This window comes from Dermochelys coriacea, chromosome 14 (assembly GCF_009764565.3).
Source record: "Dermochelys coriacea isolate rDerCor1 chromosome 14, rDerCor1.pri.v4, whole genome shotgun sequence".
Classification (NCBI taxonomy): Eukaryota; Metazoa; Chordata; order Testudines; family Dermochelyidae; genus Dermochelys; species Dermochelys coriacea.
This window is the reverse complement of record NC_050081.1, coordinates 10111954-10131867: the sequence shown is the minus strand read 5'-3', so window position 1 is coordinate 10131867 and position 19914 is coordinate 10111954. Positions and strand designations below refer to the sequence as shown.

The window sequence follows — 19914 nt, the reverse complement described above, 5'->3', positions numbered from 1 at the left end:
TATTGTGTATCTTAGCAAGACTGGCAGCTCTATAGACACAAAGTGATGTTTGCCACATGCTGCTTTCTGAAATGTAAGATCAGCATGAAAGCATGCTGAGGGCTGCTTACAGCAATGGAAAGGCTGTAAAGAAAGAAAAGAAGGGAAAAAACCATCCAAACCCAGTGCATAGGAGAGGGTACTGTGATGAAAAACAACACATACAGTGAGGTATGTTACTGAGCAGAGATTAGTAACACAACCTACAATGAGTCTGGATATCTTATTGAACATAATGCTCTGGGTCAAACTGAGGTTGATGCGGGAATCAATGGATAAAGTTCTCCGGCTTGTGCTATGCAGGAGATCAGACTAGATGATCACAATGGTTCCTTCTTGCCTTAAAATGTATGAGACTAAAGCCAAGAATTCTCAGCCTCTTATTCTCAACCCAGTTCTCCACCCCTTATTCACTATAGTGGGGAAAACTCACAAGACTACTCCTATGAAAAGTCACTATTGTTAGTACAGGCTTCACAATCCAGCCCTGCATATGGATTTAATGAATGAGAAATCTCCTAACTAAATCCCCCCCACATATAGAAAGCAGTAGCAAATAACAGAGTGGGGAATGGATGAGTCAAAAGACTGGACATTTGAAGCCTTTTTCCTTGAGGTTGCTGCCCATGTTGACACTGACCAAAAGTTTCAGAGTAGCAGCCGTGTTAGTCTGTATTCTCAAAAAGAAAAGGAGTACTTGTGGCACCTTAGAGACTAACAAATTTATTAGAGCATAAGCTTTCGTGAGCTACAGCTCACTTGATGAAGTGAGCTGTAGCTCACGAAAGCTTATGCTCTAATAAATTTGTTAGTCTCTAAGGTGCCACAAGTACTCCTTTTCTTTTTGACCAAAAGTTGTTTCCATCAGAAGGCTGATGGCTTATGTGGATTGAGTTGTTTCATTCCAGTGTCCACCCCCTCCAACCATAGTTGGTATCTGTTGGCATCCTTGTTGACAGCCTTTGCAGAAAAGCAAGGATGAAATCCTGGCCCCATTGAATTGAGTGGAGAAACTCCCAATGACGTCAGTGGGATCAGGAGTTCACCCAAGCATTTACATTGTTCTTAAACCTAATAAACATTTAGTCACTTTTTAAGTATGGTTAAAATTGTTCCCTCTTGTTCCTTTGCATCAACGGGGGCGTTGGGCTAAGTGTCCTGTTAAGTCACCCCAAATTCTCAGGCTGTCTTCAGAACCCCTAGACCTTGTATTTCAATTCAAGGTAGCCTCAAAAACTTGGGAGGGCAGAAGGATTATGGTTTTGGACTAGCCCTACTTGTTTTAATTTTTTCAAATAGGTTTTCTAGCAAAGCATGAAAAAATGCCACCGACATCATAGAGACTTCTTGAAAAGGGATGAACTTCTTTTTGTTCTCTTATGTATCTATTTTAGGTAATCTAAATGATGCTAGACAAAGGTCTCACCTTTAACAAAAAGAAAAGGAGTACTTGTGACACCTTAGAGACTAACAAATTTATTTGAGCACCCGATGAAGTGAGCTGTAGCTCACGAAAGCTTATGCTCAAATAAATTTGTTAGTCTCTAAGGTGCCACAAGTACTCCTTTTCTTTTTGCGAATACAGACCAACACGGCTGCTACTCTGAAACCTTTAACAAAGACATACAAAATGGCATCTATGGAATCGGTCTGTTCCATAGAGGTAACCTGTAGTTTCTGGGTCAGATCCTTAACCAGCAAGGTGAGTCATTCTCTCCATGATGGCTTTGTAGAAGATCTTGTGTTTAAGGCATTGGACTAGGAGAAGTGAGTTTTCTTCCCACATCTGCCACAGACTTTCTTTGCCTCAGTTTTCCCAGCTGTAAAATGGAGATGATATGACTTCACATTAATGTTTATAAAGAGCTTTGAGATGTGTCTTGGGTACTTGTAGAGTGACCCTGTCCACCCTGGATGGAAGGCCCTGAGCAAAGTGTTACCACTTCTCTCTCTCTGTGCTGACTTTTATCCTGACACTGAATAAAAAACTCAACATGTTTAATGATGCCTCCTCAGCATCATTGCTTAATGACCCACAAGAATCAACATCCCATTGATTCAGCAAGGGCTTGACTCAGCTCTTTCAGTGCCAATGTGTCCCTGCCAGAGGGCTGGTGTGGGAGGCTCAACTCTGTATTGCCCAGATATGCCAGGGGACAAGGAAAGCTTTCATCTGCCAACTCTGGGTCCCGGGCCAGCACAGTCTGCTCATTTCACTCGTGTATGAACAGGCTGCCTCACCCACTTGGTTAATGGGACTGAAAGTCTTCTGCTTTTTTATTTGATAGCATAACACTGTCTCTGAATAGATAGTGTGGTCGGGAACAAAAAGGATACAATGTTATGCAGCCTGGTTATTGGACCGATGGGCCCTTAACCTTTTCAAGAGTAGTAAATAATTATTGTAGCCTCAACAGCCTTTTGCCATTTCAGAGAGACTGATTAATTGCTGGCAGGGTGCTGTCAGAGGAGAAAGGGGATAGGAGACTGTTTCTCTACAAAGCTAGGCAGGAGAAGGTTTAATATGGTTGATGTACACAGCAGAGAGGATTTGGGTTCGTGTTGGTAGCACAGTTCATTTTGATGGTACTGGCTAGCTGTTCAGCTGCCATCTCAGTAACACCTTCCTTTTATCAGTCTGAAAGTAATAGGAATATGAATTGTGTTCATTTAAAAACTAATGCACGCCTCCCCCCTCAAACATCCATCCATGAGTGTATTACGCAGCAGCACCTAGAGGTCCCAACTGTGCAAGGCACTCTAAAAACTCACTGTAGGGGATAGTCTCTGCACAAAAGAGCTTCTAATCTAAATAGACCCCATATAGAAATGGTGGGCAAATGGAAGTATGGCGTTATCCCTATTTTATAGTTGGGGACTGAGAGAGAGAGAGATGAACTGACTTATCCAAGGTCAAATGGAGGACAGGGTTTGTTAGGACCAGGAATTGAACCAGATCCCCCCCCCCCCCCCATGTCCCAAAGTCACAACCTTTTCTATAAGACCATCCTTATGTTAGCTGAGGGTTAGGCACATGTTGTCACTTTTACATTTCCATGCGGTCACTGCAGAAGGAAATGCTGTGCCATTAATGCCATTATCCCAGTCAGTGTAACTTCAGAGTGGCTTATGGAAGTCGATGGCATTGCTCTGGATTTAACACCAATGTAAGTGAGAGCTGAGTTTGGAATTCGCATTCCCTTTCTAGCCCAATGTACCTTTAATCCCACCCATCCTCTCTCTTTTCCTCTGAGTTCAGTATAGAAAGAGGTTGTGGAACTTTTCATAAGCAGAGACCCACCTATGCTCAGGCCAGAGAAGGAGAAAAGGGGACATTATAAATCAGGCTCCAATGGGCATCTTCCGCAATATGACAAACCCTGTATGTAGTGTAAAACAAACCCGTTAAGCTACAGAATTAGCTGTTGGTGAAGCTTGGGGGAAAATACAGTGAATTAAAACAGTCTAGGGCGAGCATTGCACTGCACAGTACAAATGCCCTGAAATTCCACTTGTCCTAATGTCCAGCAGAGCTCACCCCGGTGAGGAAATCCCAGGACAAGCGGGATTTTGCAGCCACAGGACTGTACAAGAGTCCTTCCTCCCACAAACTCTCCTATTTTACATTCCAGGGGTCAGATTTACCTTGGAGTTAGCCTGATTTTTTTGCTGGTGTAATTTCATTAAAACCATTGGAATTAGTCTGGTGTCAAACTGGACTAACACAGTGGTGGGTCAGGGCCCAGGTGTGCCCTCTGCACTAAACACAGCAGGCTTGCCGATGAGCCCCAGAAGAGTGGGTGTCTTTCCACCTGTCCCACTGTATCTTTGAGATTGGTACTGTCTTGCTTTGCTCACCAGTCCAGTGCTACTTACAAGAGTGATGCTATCTGCTATCTTAGGGTTTTGTACTGCCACCTGTCACCGAAGTATCTGAAGGCCTTTCACATAAAATCAATAGTAATAGCATAGGGTTAGGGTTAGGGAACATTGGCTGGTGCTTTGATGGCATTCTTGGAATTGTACCACCTCCTGGAGCAGAAAGGTGGCTAGAACTGAGCTATGTGACTGGGTTGGTACATTGGGATACGCACACTGGCCATGGATAAATCCTGCTGTTATGTTAAAATGAGAGAAATGAAAAATAAATTTGTCTCCTATTCAGGAGAACTGGAGCCATAAGTGGAAGAACATCCTCCCATCCTCAACCATCAACTGAAAACCAGATCTTGGAAAGGGAGGGTGGAATTATATGAATTGATGTGAAGAAAAATGCTGTATGACAGTCCTAGAGATTCAAAACTTCTTTCTGTCTGGAGGGTGTGTTCAAGTAGATGGAGACCTAGGTACATCAGACATGTCTGTGTGTATTTATATAGAGATTTTATTATAACTGCATACACAAATGTAGCCTCAGCAGATCTAAATTAACACAGCTCCATTGACCTCATTTGGATCTCTGTTGCTTTACACCAGCTGAGGACCAAGTCTGTGGTGGTTAAAGTTCTTGATGTGACTCGTATGTATGTTTGCCAGTTTGTCTCCCTCTATTTTGTAAATTTACTTGCTTTATAAATAAAATCTAAATTAGAATCTGTGAATTTAAATACAAAGTGGACCTGGAGACTGAAACAATTTGCTTGGGGATAATTTCATTTCCTGTTAAAGCTTTGCTTCATAGTAAATACTAATGCACCTTTGTAGCCAGTCACAATGCACACACCTGGGCTTAACACATTCGTATGTGATTTGATTCAGAAATGTAATTGGGTGTTGTCAACAGAGTGGTAATTAAAATCATTGGATTATTGAGAGCTTTCAGGAACAAATTTATGGTGCCAGTGTTATTGAGGGACCACAATCAAATTATTGTTATTATTGTATTATTATTAAACTGGGCACAAGCATTCTAACTGGTTACAAGAATTGGTAAGTTAAAATCAAGAACACAATTTCCTGACTTTTAGCAAGATACCCAAAAGAAAATGGAATTTGCCTAACTGACCTTGTGAGCATTTGAAATAGTGTTTACTTATATTGCAATGCTGTGCGTTTGCTGTTTGTCAGGGAAAGCCATGCACCGGTCTTATAACCTTAAAGTCTAATGTCTGACTAGATATTTGTCTCCTGTATGCATCAGGCCAGATTCTCAATGAGTGTACATCAGTGTAACTCCCTTGAAGTCAATGGAGCTATGCTGATAGACACCAGCTGAGGATCCAACCACAGATTTGTACTACTTCACTGAACAGGAAGCATTGCATCTGTTTAGAATCTTGATGCCATGACCCTTGATGGCCTAGTTGAGTCTGATTACATCGCTTTAAATATATCCAGAAACAGGGCCTGGGAATAGATTTGATGCTCCATTTTCTTTAGCTTTCTGTAATATCTATGACATTCTCTGACCGTGACCCAGTTGTTTTCTTCTGTTGATGGTAGTTTGTATTTAATAAGTCTCAGGAAGGAATTGTAATCAGTCTCCTACTTCATTAAAGCTGCATTTCTGTTGAAAGTAGGCATATGTTTTGTGGCTATAGGGTCAGATCCTTAGCTGGTGTAAATCAGCATAGCTACATTGACTTCCAGTGTTGCCAGCTCTAGTGATTTGATTGTGAATCTCACAGTATTTGGTCATTTTCTTAAATGGTCCTGGAGTCTCATTACTTTGTGCAAATCTCAGCTTTCATTAAAAAATGTTTTTAGCCCTCATTGGTGTGGGGAGAAAGCGTGAAAACATAAACCAAAATCCAGAGGTTGTAAAAAACAAAACAAAACAAAAAAACCCCCTCAACATTGATTGTTCCTGAGAACTCTCGTGATTTTTAAGCCAATCTTCTTATTGAGGCTTGTGAGTTCTGGCCATGTAGGGGTTGGAATAGTGCACTGCTGTGCTGACTGACACTAGCTGAGGATCTGGCCTATGGTCTGGAGTGGATCTGAGCAATGGAACATGCATTAGTAGAAATGATATGGGAAGCATGAGGTAAAAGTTTCCAAAACTTCTCTTGAGATACTTATTGATAGTATAGTCATTGCAGTCATAGCTGACAAGTCTCAGCAAACTGGTGGAGCAATGAAAAGGCTGTTCTCTGAGTCCAAAGGATAAGTAATATGATAATGGCATGCCCCAGGGCTATCTTTGCTCTTGAAGGAGTCTCCCCTGTCTTCAGGAGGCTCACTGGTTCATAAATACTAGCTTCGCCATCACTCCACTGCAAATGGAATGGTGCTGAAACAGAATGTGCTAATTTGGCATAGGCCATCAGCAAGGGCAGTCCTTTGAAGTCCTCTTCAGAGGACATTGTACCTTCACATGTACTTTGAGTGACACCCCACACATTCGAACTTCTGCCTGCCCAACCTCTAAAATACGTCCGTGTTTTAAAATGTTTTGGACATGGAGCAGAATTTCTCAGCAAGCCGGAAGCCACCATGCTTCAGATCCCATGATGGGTGAAGAAAGGAGAAGAAGGAGTTTGCAGCTTTCCTGCTATTTGGTTGGTCTAGAACAGTGATTCTCAAACTTTTGTACTGGTGACCCCTTTCACATAGCAAGTCTCTGAGTGTGGGCCCCCCCCTATAAATTAAAAATACTTTTTTATATATTTAACACCATTATAAATGCTGGAGGCAAAGTGGGGTTTGGGGTGGAGACTCACAGCGCACAACCCCCCACATAATAACCTCATGGGCCCCCTGAGGGGTCCGGGCCCCCAGTTTGAGAACCCCTGGTCTAGAAGAACCTAGGCCATTCACTAAAGAGACTAGATAACTTGCCCACGGTCACATAGGACATCTGTGGCATAACAGAGCCCAGGTCTGCTGACTCCCATCCTTTGCCTCAAGCAAAAGACCCTTCTTGCCATCAGAGATGAAGATAAAGGGTAAAAAAAAATTAAAGTACTAAAGGCCCCAAGCCTCTTTTGCAAATGAGACATATGCTCCTAAGTCAGTTCAGTGCCTTTGAAAATTTTACTCTTTATCTGCATCTATGACCTCTTGTCACAGTGCTCCATACCCAATTATACATTGACTATCCTGCTGGTCAGGTCTGCAGTGTGTACCATTCTATTTCTTTTGCATGTGGGTGCGTGATGTGTTTATATCCTGCTGGATCTATGCTACCAGAGTACCTGGTAATGTAAAGGCATTCTGTTGCTTGCATTCCTCATGGTATCCCCTCTTCCTTTCATATATAACACTTACCCTCACTGGCTGTGACGGAGGCACGCCAAAGCTGTAAATTATGTTGGTTTGGGGACATAACATTCCGACATATAGGCAGCTTCATGCCATTCTGCAGTAAATCTGATCTGATTTATGTCAGCATAATGCATATGGCTTCCTTCGACGAGCTGATCTGTGACAAGCTTGTTAGATCAGAGATGTGTGCGTGATGCCAATTACAGAGGGACGGATGTGTCTCCAGCTCGACATTATGCAGCCGTAGGAGGTTGAGCAAAATATTGCCTGTTATGTTGTGCACGGATTCTGCTTGAGCTTTTATTTATGTCTCGTGCACCGAGAGCTGTATTTCATGCATGTATGGTATGTGATTTCCTTGAACACCTACACGTAAACCCACATCCCCAATTAGAGCCACTGTACATCCTGGGTCAGCCACACAGGATTTGTTCTTTGTCTTGGATGAATGTATAATCTGAGCAGCCATCTATGTATTAACCAGCAGTTCTGGGGGGAAGAGTTCCCACAGCTCTTAGAATGTACAATGTGAGTCATGTCTTTCAACAGTCCAGAATAAAACACGAGGAGAGAGATTACAGGTGGGAAAGGATGATACCTGAAATCTGTATCTGAAGAGAGATCAAAGTCACCCATCAGGGGTTTCAGTAAAACCACTCAAGCAGAGATTTGGAAGGAATGCTGTTTTCCACCTCAATGTACTGCCATCCCACACACACTGGAGAGTTACTGCACTGGTGGCTCTGTCCCCATAATTCATTAGCATACGCAATCAGAATACAGAGAAATTAGGCCACCAGGGAAGTTTACTTCCATGCATTTATTTGGGTTCCTTGGAGTTTCCCATTCAGCCTTGTTTGTAAGTAACATTAATTTTGACTTTGTTTTAACCTTATTACTCTTTGTTTAATTATTTTCTTTCTGAATACTACTATTACTTAGCTGTTAGATTGTGTTTTCTATCCCTTAATCTCAAAGTATGTATGAATCCTTACAATTTCCATTTTATAGGGAAACCAAGGCACAAGGACAGTAAATGAGTTCATACAGCAAGTCAGAGCTGAAAATAAACCCAGGTCTTCTGAGTACCAGTTGGACAGCCTGTTCATGAGACCATGCTGTCTTTTGTTTTTCTGTAGCACTTCTTAATCTGGTAATCTCAGAACAGTTAATACACTTCAGTTAGTTAATCCCTGCACCATCCCAGTGAGGTAGTAGATTATTATTGTGTATCCCCATTTTACAGGTGGGTAAACTGAGGCATGGACGGCAAATGTGGGTAGCCCAGTGTGCAACAAAGCATGGGATGGACTAAGTGACCAAGTAAGTAAACTGAGGCATTAAAAGGTTAGTGAGAATACATAGATATCATCCACTGCAATCAGCATCCAGGAGTCGTGAATCCCAGAGAGCAGCTGTAACCACAAGACTACTCTGTCGCCCATGATGTAATATCAAAGAGGTTTGTGTAAGGATGACTGCCTCTAACAGATTTCAGAGCAGCAGCCGTGCTAGTCTGTATTCGCAAAAAGAAAAGGAGTACCCGTGTCTCTAAGGTGCCACGGGTACTCCTTTTCTTTTTGCCTCTAACAGAGTCTCCCTTGATGTGTGCTGTCCATGGTTCTGGCCAAATGCTGCATTTTGCCATCAGACTGATAGCACATCATTATCAGCTCTCCAAAGGTTTTCACAATAAGAGAACTTCTGTAAGATTTCTCCCTAAACTCACTGCATGCTGCAGAATTCATCCTACAGCTCTTTACCTGCCATGTCTGCATGAGAGGAGCTGCAGGTGATTTTTTAAAAAGGAGGGGAAAGGGAAGGATTTAACTTATGGATCAAATTGTTCCATTCTCCCCTACTCAACACCAAGCATTTTGCACCATGAATAGATTCTTAAATCCACATTGCTGGTTTCCCAGATTCATTCATGGTTGATCCATTTGACCGTATCAAAATAATGTATCCAACCCATAGGAAAATCCCCTTACCCCAATTAAGTCAGTATTTTATCCAGTAATAAGCCATTCTATGGCATGCATCACCATAGTATCTTGCGTACCTTTTCTCCATAAACCAGCCTGAAGTTCTGGTTTTTGTTCCCCATTCTGCAACAGATTTGCAGTGAAACTGTGGGCAACTCACTTAATCTCTCTGTGCCTCATGTTCACCATCTACAGAATGAGGATAATGCCTTGTAAAACACTTGGCGACTGGAGACTGTATGTGTGCTAAGTATTGTTCTAGCAAATACGCAGCAGATATAAATACAGTTTTGTGGGGGGTGGGTTTAAAGATTTTAAATAATATATGTAAAAGGTGTTTATATATTTAATATAATTGCAGGGTTTCTTTAAATGCAATTAACTGGGAATGTATAGCTTGTATAGATATGGTATGCAGAACAGGTCTAACACATCTATCATTACTACATTTTTACTAAAGTGTATTTAAAACAGCACAAAACCTGTTCACCTAACTGTCTAATATCTACCTTAATCTGTCAACTCAAGAAATTTAGCACTATTCAGTATCTAAGGATCTGATTCAACAAAGGTCTTAGGCACCTGCTTAAAATTAAACAAGCACTTTTGCACTTTACTGAGCCAGGGCCTAGGTGCTGTTGTACGTACTGTTGCTGAGTCTTCAGGCTGATTGGAAGTGCATACTGAATGCCAGGGCATGAGACTGAGCCCTAGGGAGCGGAAAGTGGCAATTCATCAAAGTTTTACCTATTGCTTATCTAAGCACCTTCATTAGATTTCATTGTTCTAAATAAGACCTTATGGGACGGACCCACCACATTTGTTACAAGGATGCTGGGTGGAGAAATAATCTCAAGAGCTGTCAGCTGGTGTTTTGGCTCTGGTTGCTCCATCTGGGTCCCAGCTGGAGGTGTGGTTCATGAGACCATTACTCCATATGCACACTTCCACAGGCTACTTCTTCCACATGTTTGACTCTGCTGTTCCAATGGTCCTTGGAAACTGACAGCATGTGATGTAAGCACCCCGGCATCATGATTTCGAAAACCATATTTTGTTTATAGGATACACTGGCAAACTGAACGGCCCCAGCAGTAGACTGAAATGCTGAAACCCTGTTGGTTTTACAGCACTCCCAGACTTTCATTAGGATGGAGAATATTCCCATTGATCATAACCCATCTAAACAAAATGGTCTGGGTATACTGGATGGATAGAATAGAAGTGAGGAAGTTTCAAAGTCAGACATTAGTTCACCCTCTAGAGAGCCTTTAAGCATTCCATAAGGTTTTGCTAGCACGTGAGAAACCAGAAAATTGAGAAACTGGGTCACCAGGATTCATTCATTTGCTGTGTATATTTTCAGCTGGCCTTTGATTGCTGTTCGTACTGACATGTTTAAGCTTGCATTCCATCCTTCCGCATATTGTAATATCCTGCATTCCTGCTCTCATTGCTCCTTACTATCTTACATAAATCTTAATATAATATATAGTATATATTGATGTAATATTTGGTCATATTTATATTGTAGTAGCACCCTAGAGGATCAGACCAAAGTCAGACCCACATTGTGTTAGGCGTTATGTGCATACACGTAGTGAGAGAGAGCTCTGGTCCCAAAGAGTTTACAATCTAAATAGATAAGACAAGCAAAGGGTAAACAGGCACAGAGAGGTGAAGTGTCTTTTGCCTATCGTCACAAAGCAGATCAGTGGCCGAGTTAAGAATAGAATAGAAGAGTCCTCTGACTCCCACTCCAGTGCCCTATCCACTGGACAACACTGCCTCTACCTTTGCTCCATAGGAGCTGGAATTAGGAGTGCTGCAGCACCCCTTGGCTCAAAGTGGTTTCCATCATATACAGAGTTTATAGTTTGGTTCAATGGCTCTCAGCACCCCCACTATACAAACTGTTCCAACACCCCTGCTTTGCTCTCTTCCCCTCCCCCCACTTAACTGTTTCTTTTGCTTTCTTTTCCCACACTTGGTTTTGTGCCTTCTTTTGATCCACTGCGTAGATTCACCAAATTCCCTCCCTCTTCTTCCTCAAATCTCTCCTGAAAAATCTTCAACTCTTCCTCAATGTGAAATATCTCCCTCAATATACATGCAAATTTACTGCAATACACCCAGTGTGATCCCCTTTGGTGGGTGATAATTTACATCAGAAATGCTAAACCACGAAACTGAGATTATAGAAAATAATATGGCACTAAACAAATTAATCTCATGTCATATTAAGCTTCTTTCACTTTTAATGTTCTTGGGTCTCTCATATACAATCTCTCCTATATTTTATGCCATGGAAAGTTACAAAGTTTTGGTTTTATATCTATGTAGATAAGTATTTTTACCTTGTATTGATTTTAGTTGTGTACTGCAGATATTTTTGAAACTGGTGTTTTCTCCATAAGAGCTTGACCAAGATAGAAGCAACACATAGTAAACTTAGTATATTCTTTTCTAGGTGGAAAAATTGGCTAAATACTTGGACCCAAATGACCTGGGAAGAATCAACTTCAAGGATTTTTGTCATGGAGTTTTTGCTATCAAAGGTAAGTAAGTATTGTAATGCAGCTTTTTATAAAAGACCCAATTTAACTCAATAATGTTTTGTTAGGGCATGGGGTGTCAGAAGATTTGATACTCACTAGGATAGATGCTGGTGAATTGTACTTTGCTCTTCTGTCTCACTGAAGTATAATCAATAAGATGCTGATCTTGCAAAGAGTTAGGCACATGCTTAACTTAAAGCACGTGACTTGTCCCATTAAAGTCAACCATCAAATTAAGCACGTGCATGAGTCTTTGTAAAACTGGTGCCTTATTTCTTTAAACCACCTGCATATTTAGATATGCCACAGGACCTCGGTCTAAACATGAATGAATTCACATGTGTAAAACTTTGACTGTACCTGAAAAGTATCAGGTTATCAAGGTCACTAGGAATTTTCCATGATCTGTAACTTCAGTCCACACTGGGTTAATAACCTTTACTCATGAATAGACTTTTCCTATACAGTTTCTCCAGTGTAGGAGACATTCTCAACTAACAGCTATAGCTATTTATATTTGAATGATATTTGTGTTCTCTACGTTCCACAGAAAGTTGTCCCAGGCAAAAGAGCTGTGGAGACTTTGGTTAAAAATTCAGAGAGCCGTATGAATGCAGTGAACAGTTTTCTATGAAAGTTTACAGAATGTTTGATGCTCTTTGGGGTGATTTTGTGCTAATCTATAGATTTCACATTTATATACATTTTTTAAAAAAAATTAACTGAAAACCTACAAAAATTCAAAATCTGCAAAAATTAAAATTTCTTAGGTTGAACTTTGAATTCCAGAGCCACCTTTTTGTTCAAAGTGATCCCATGATTATAATAAAAAGAAAAAGAGTACTTGTGGCACCTTAGAGACTAACAAATTTATTTGAGCATAAGCTTTCGTGAGCTACAGCTCACTTCATCGGATGCATTTGGTGGAAAATACAGAGGGGAGATTTATATACACACACAGAGAACATGAAACAATGGGTTTTATCATACACACTGTAAGGAGAGTGATCACTTAAGATGAGCCATCACCAGCAGCAGGGGGGAAAGGAGGAAAACCTTTCATGGTGACAAGCAAGGTAGGCTAATTCCAGCAGTTAACAAGAACATCTGAGGAACAGTGGGGAGTGGGGTGGGGGGGGGAGAAATAACATGGGGAAATAATTTTACTTTGTGTAATGACTCATCCATTCCCAGTCTCTATTCAAGCCTAAGTTAATTGTATCCAGTTTGCAAATTAATTTCAATTCCGCAGTCTCTCGTTGGAGTCTGTTTTTGAATCTTTTTTGTTGAAGAATAGCCACCCTCAGGTCTGTAATCGAGTGACCAGAGAGATTGAAGTGTTCTCCAACTGGTTTTTGAATGTTATAATTCTTGACGTCTGATTTGTGCCTATTCATTCTTTTACGTAGAGACTGTCTAGTTTGACCAATGTACATGGCAGAGGGGCATTGCTGGCACATGATGGCATATATCACATTGGTAGATGCACAGGTGAACGAGCCTCTGATAGTGTGGCTGATGTGAATAGGCCCTATGATGGTGTTCCCTGAATAGATATGTGGGCAGAGTTGGCAACGGGCTTTGTTGCAAGGATAGGTTCCTGAGTTAGTGGTTCTGTTGTGTGGTGTGTGGTTGCTGGTGAGTATTTGCTTCAGATTGGGAGGCTGTCTGGAAGCAAGGACTGGCTTGTCTCCCAAGCTCTGTGAGAGTGATGGGTCGTCCTTCAGGATAGGTTGTAGATCCTTGATGATGCGTTGGAGAGGTTTTAGTTGGGGGCTGAAGGTGATGGCTAGTGGCGTTCTGTTATTTTCTTTGTTGGGCCTGTCCTGTAGTAGGTGACTTCTGGGTAGTCTTCTGGCTCTGTCATTCTGTTTCTTCACTTCGGCAGGTGGGTATTGTAGTTGTAAGAATGCATGAGAGAGATCTTGTAGGTGTTTGTCTCTGTCTGAGGGGTTGGAGCAAATGCGGTTATATCGTAGAGCTTGGCTGTAGACAATGGATCGTGTGGTATGATCTGGATGAAAGCTAGAGGCATGTAGGTAGGAATAGCGGTCAGTAGGTTTCCGATATAGGGTGGTGTTTATGTGACCATCGCTTATTAGCACCGTAGTGTCCAGGAAGTGGATCTCTTGTGTGGACTGGTCCAGGCTGAGGTTGATGTTGGGATGGAAATTGTTGAAATCCTGGTGGAATTCCTCAAGGGCTTCTTTTCCATGGGTCCAGATGATGAAGATGTCATCAATGTAGCGCAAGTAGAGTAGGGGCATTAGAGGACGAGAGCTGAGGAAGCGTTGTTCAAAGTCAGCCATAAAAATGTTGGCATACTGTGGGGCCATGCGGGTACCCATCGCAGTGCCGCTGATTTGAAGGTATACATTGTCCCCAAATGTGAAATAGTTATGGGTGAGGACAAAGTTCAGCCACCAGGTTAGCCGTGACAGTATCGGGGATACTGTTCCTGACGGCTTGTAGTCCATCTTTGTGTGGAATGTTGGTGTAGAGGGCTTCTACATCCATAGTGGCTAGGATGGTGTTTTTAGGAAGATCACCAATGGATTGTAGGTTTCAGAGTAGCAACTACAATGGATTGTAGTTTCCTCAGGAAGTCAGTGGTGTCTCGAAGATAGCTGGGAGTGCTGGTAAGGTAGGGCCTGAGGAAGGAGTCTACATAGCCAGACAATCCTGCTGTCAGGGTGCCAATGCCTGAGATGATGGGGCGTCCAGGATTTCCAGGTTTATGGATCTTGGGTAGCAGATAGAACCCCGACCTGGGGTATTCTAGGGGTGTGTCTGTGCAGATTTGTTCTTGTGCTTTTTCAGGGAGTTTCTTGAGCAAATGCTGTAGTTTCTTTTGGTAACTCTCAGTGGGATCAGAGGGTAACTTGTTAACTGCTGGAAGTAGCCTACCTTGCTTGTCACCATGAAAGGTTTTCCTCCCTCTCCCCCTGCTGCTGGTGATGGCTCATCTTAAGTGATCACTATCCTTACAGTGTGTATGATAAAACCCATTGTTTCATGTTCTCTGTGTGTGTATATAAATCTCCCCTCTGTATTTTCCACCAAATGCATCCGATGAAGTGAGCTGTAGCTGACGAAAGCTTATCCTCAAATAAATTTGTTAGTCTCTAAGGTGCCACAAGTACTCCTTTTCTTTTTGCGAATACAGACTAACACGGCTGCTACTCTGAAACCTGTCATGATTATAATGAATAAGGAGTCATTTTTAGCACCCCCAAAAAAAAAGTAGATGGGGGGAGCTGGTATTTTGTTTTGTGGTTTTGTTTTAGTAAAATGGGCTCATTTGGGCATTCAGAGCAACACATAAAAAGGAGAAATCACATTTTGCCTATTTTTTCTCTTCGCTGTGATGTGAATCTCTGTTGAAACCCTATGTCTTGTCTTTGGATCGATCATCATTACTCCAATGACGTGGAATGCCAGCTGTAGTGTAGGGCTTCTCTTATTTTGGGGGCATCCCTGCTGCTGCATGTCCCAGGTGCAGCTTAAAATTCTGTTGATTTAGGGGCATGCAAAAGAGATACAGCAGGGGAGGAAAACGTCCATTGTCTTGGCCTGCCCATTATCTTTCATATATGGATCCTTGGCATCACCATCAGCCCTGAAGCGCTGTTGCCTATCTGGGACTTTTTGATTATGCCTATGATACCCCTGAGCTATAGGGAGGTTTGCATTACTGATCTGCAGTGGGGATCACTAGCTCACATCTTCATTAAGGGCCAGCTGTATGAAATGTCCCTGTTAAAAAGAGAGCTGCTTTCGATTTACCTCATTAGTTCTCCATGTACTTAGGAGAACCATGCATGCCCGCCCACTTCCCTCCCAAATATAGCTACGGCCCTTCATTCAATAATAAAGAAAAATGTATTGCAAATATAGCTGGTGACTAGGAAAAGTGGCTATGCTAAAGGGCAATAATTCCATGTCGACTTGAACGGAAGAGTTGTTTCCTTAGCACACCATTAAAAAACAAATGCTCTACCACATTTTTGCATAAAGCGTTCCCTTTACTTCAAAATCCATCGGGGTCAAGTCCTTTGTATATAACAGAAGTGTTACCGTGATCTGAAAGTTATTTGAGTGCTCAAGACACAAAATCAATCAGGGGCTGAGTAGTTTGAGTATTCAGGAGTATTCCCTCGATGTCCAGTAATAATGATTGCTGAGCCCTTTGAGTAGCTCTGAAATAACATTGGAATCTAGACCTGTGGTCTTTTAATTGATCTTAGCATTTGAACTCAATGGCAGATTATTATTAATAATAATATCTAGCTCTTATCATCCATAGATCTCAAAGCACTTTACAAAGGAGCAAAATATCTCATTTTATAGATAGGGAACCTGAGGCACAGAAAGGCAGTGTCTTACCCAAGGTCATCCAGAAGGCCAGTGGCCAAGCTGGGACTACAACCCAAATCTCCTGAACTCTGATCCAGTGACCAAACCACTATACCACACTGCCTTCCTGTCACATATACTTTTTAATACTTGGAGCCAGATTCTCATAGTGGGTACTTTACTCTGCAAGTAGAATTGATTTCAGCAGGCCTAATCACAGGGAACATGATTCCTGGCTGTGATAAAAACTCAGGGCCTGATTTTGTAAAGATTTGCGCAGATGCGCCACATTACACACAGGAGAAGTTCCATTGAAATCAATGGAACTATCCACATGCCCAAAGCCAACCATGTGCATAAATCGCTGTGGGATCAGGGCCTTACAAAAAACGGGCCAAATACAGATCTGGGATAACTGAGTCCTGCTCTGCTGAAATCAGTAGTGCAGCAGTTGTTTACACCTGATCTAAGTTTAGCTCAGTGTGGTTTCATAAAACAACATGGCTGTGCTGGGTTTACTTCCTTTATTTTCAACAGTATTAGCCTAGTTCAGGGAATAGGACTCGTTAGTTACCTTTTGTTTCTGGTATTGCCTGGCAATGGAGCAGAAATGATACATCTACATTCAGAGGAGCTTTAGCTTTTAATATTATTTCCTGGCCAAAAAAAAAAAAGTAGTGGATTAAAAAGAAAAACCCAGAAGGTAGCACTGAGTAATGGTTTAGGTGCAGGGATAGGTATTGGGGCCTGAGAGTTCTACACCCAGTTCTGCTGCTGTCTTGCTGTTAGGTCCTAGGATGAGTTCGAGCTGCTCTGGGTCTCAGGTTCCCTACTTGTAAAATTAGGATAATTCTACTTTTCTCAAGGATACTGCAGGGTTTAGTCAATTCATGTTCGTAAAGCACTGTGGGCCCTTGGGATGGAAAGTGCTACAGCTATGAAAGGGTTAATTATATTATGTGCATGACAGGGATCTTGGTAGCTACAAAGGAATCAAAAGCATACAATCAAGCCCATCTCCTTTCCAGGGAAGGATAGAGTCCTCTGCTAAAAGGCAGAAACTATTAATCTACATTTGAGCTTAGCCAAAGGGCAAAACAAAATCAATGAGGAGACAACTTAACATCTTCACCGCTGATCAGCCTATCAGGTTCTTAGGGCAAAACATTCCACCTGTGCGTCTCTGTGCACCTGGTCGGTCCTTACAAAGCACCAGTGTTTTGGCATTGCCCAGACACAGGGTGACTCTCAGAGGGATCTCAGCATGATCCGGGAGATGCCTATGGAGACGCTTTTACAATGAGACTATTATGAAGCCAGTAGGAGTCGAGAGTGCAACGTCACAGTGGTTTTAATTAAAGTTCATGGCAGAGCAAAGACTGTGGTGTAACAATGTGAGATTACACTGGGAAAATGCTCTTGATTAAGCCTGGGGAGACGTCGTTAGAGTGCATCTACCAGGTGACTTGACATGGGGAAAATTTATGTCAACAGAAACCTATGGAAACCCATTAGGGGAGCTAGTACAGGAGATTGGTGTGGCCACAATAAGAAGCTAAGAGATGAAGCTGTCTAGTGGTTGCTCCGGTGGATTGGATTCCTGGGTTCTATTTGAAGGCTAAGACATAGTCTTTGTCCTGAATGGGTTACAGGCTAAACCCCCAATCCTGCACATATGCTTAACTTAATGTTTCTATTGAATGTAGAACCTATAACACAATGAGGTTTTGATCCAGGACTAGGGCTCCTAGGTGCTACAGTAATTCAAATAATAGTAATAACAATGTGCTTAAAGGTCAGCACATCTGCAAGTTTTTTGCCAGAGTGGGGGCCTAAGGCAGAAGTCCCATTGGTTTCAAAGGATTCATGAGGAGTATCTTGTGGATTGGATCCTAATTATATTTATGGAGATCTGTATATGTATTTATCCACACACATGCACAAGTTATATTATAAACCACCAATAGCACCAACATTTTCCTGAATTATGTAAGTCCTTATATTAAATGCTATGAAATCAGTATCAAGGATATATACTTGAAAGACCTTTCTCAAATCAAAGAGTATTTATAGCTATTTTAATAAGACTTCCCATTATGTATATATTTTACTGCAACTCTTAATAAGGAATTAGATCCATCACTTACCTCACCCGATGAAGGTTTTATTGGTCTTCAGCCAGCAGAGACATTTTTCTTTCTTTAAAACAAATTGCTCTGATTAAAGTTGAGAAAATGTACGCTCACCTTCCAAAAATGAAAAGACTCCACCATGTTATCTCTCATTTTTCAACAGAGCTTTGTGTCACAAGAATAGCAGTGCTCTCGTTATCAGACAAAAGCAATCAATCCAACTAGGCTGCAACCGATTTTAAATATGGCCCTTTGACACCCCAGCCTATTTGGATTGTGTATAGTAATCAGATTAATTTAGCAAAATGAGACACTATGATAAATCCCAAAGTTTTGTTCTAATTCAGTATGAATCTGTGTTGTTCTTAGTGGTTAAAGCCAAACATTTACATTAAAAAATTTACTACCCTAATTCCTTGCCATATTTCTTATTTATGAGACTTCAGATTAAATTGTTTAATCACAGAGCTGAGCTCTTGGGGATAGTTCCCTGGATAGTTCGGGATGAAGGATTACTTTTTGCCTCGCAGAAGTGAAATACTTCTGTGTTCCTATTTGGGAGTAGTCTGTGTCATGAATCTGTGTTTAAACATTGGGGTTGAAACATCTGAGTTCTCTGGAATCCTGGATTCACATCCCAGCAGCAAAGAATCAGCCTTGAGGGAGAAAAATTAAGTTCCAGGAAGTTTAGAAATTTGATTGATTCTCTCAGATGAGGTCTTCAAAACCAGCTATCAGAGTAGCAGCCGTGTTAGTCTGTATTCGCAAAAAGAAAAGGAGTACTTGTGGCACTTTAGAGACTAACAAATTTATTAGAGCATAAGCTTTCGTGAGCTACAGCTCACTTCATCGGATGCAAATGCATCCGATGAAGTGAGCTGTAGCTCACGAAAGCTTATGCTCTAATAAATTTGTTAGTCTCTAAGGTGCCACAAGTACTCCTTTTCTTTTTGCGAAAACTAGCTATGGATCTGGTCCAAAACTCCAGAACTAAATACTCCCAAACATTGGTGTATTTGAAATCCAGATCTATAGTTTTCAAACAGCTCCTATATCCATAAAGAGATGAATTAAAACTCTGGATCCAAACACTCTTGAACTTTGGGATCTGAAATCAGTGGCGTGGCCCTACTTCTGCTGAAACCAAGGCACTGCCTGCTCTGCATGTGTGTGAAAAATCTCCTGGCTCTTTATGAAGAAAGACCTTGCTGTTTGCTGAGGTTTCCCCCCCTCTGTAGCATCTGTGAGCTGGACAAACCCCACATGGCCCTTGATCTAAGACTCATACACCTCTGCAGCCGCTGCTGAGATTGCAAGTAGAAACAAAATTAAGCTTTCTCAGGCCTCTAGCAGTCTACTTTCTGGTGCACATTGACAGTGTGCTCCTGATTCCCTGGGAAGGAGGATTTAGACAAACTGAAGGAGCAGTAATGGGGGATATAATGGGTTGGAGGAGCTTAGTCTTGTTGGATTTGTCTACACTGAAATAAATCACCATGGCTGGCCTGTGTGAGCTGACTGGGGCTCTTGGGGCTTAGGCTGTGTGGGGCTATAAAATAGTTGTTTGGGCTCATGCTGGAGCTCAGGCTGTGGAACCTGAAGGTCTACACTGCAATCTATTAGCACTGCAACCTGAGC

General features: G+C 41.7%; 1 protein-coding gene across 2 annotated transcripts in view; it reads left to right on the top strand.

Annotated features, from left to right (window-relative positions):
* The window catches only part of RAB11FIP4 (RAB11 family interacting protein 4), a 220178-nt gene that overhangs the window by 66586 nt on the left and 133678 nt on the right, over window positions 1-19914 (top strand). For both annotated transcript variants that reach the window (XM_038371523.2, XM_043496388.1), the window contains one exon: window positions 11701-11788. In XM_038371523.2, coding sequence (XP_038227451.1) covers window positions 11701-11788 — 88 coding nt within the window. The remainder of the gene's footprint in view (window positions 1-11700; window positions 11789-19914) is intronic.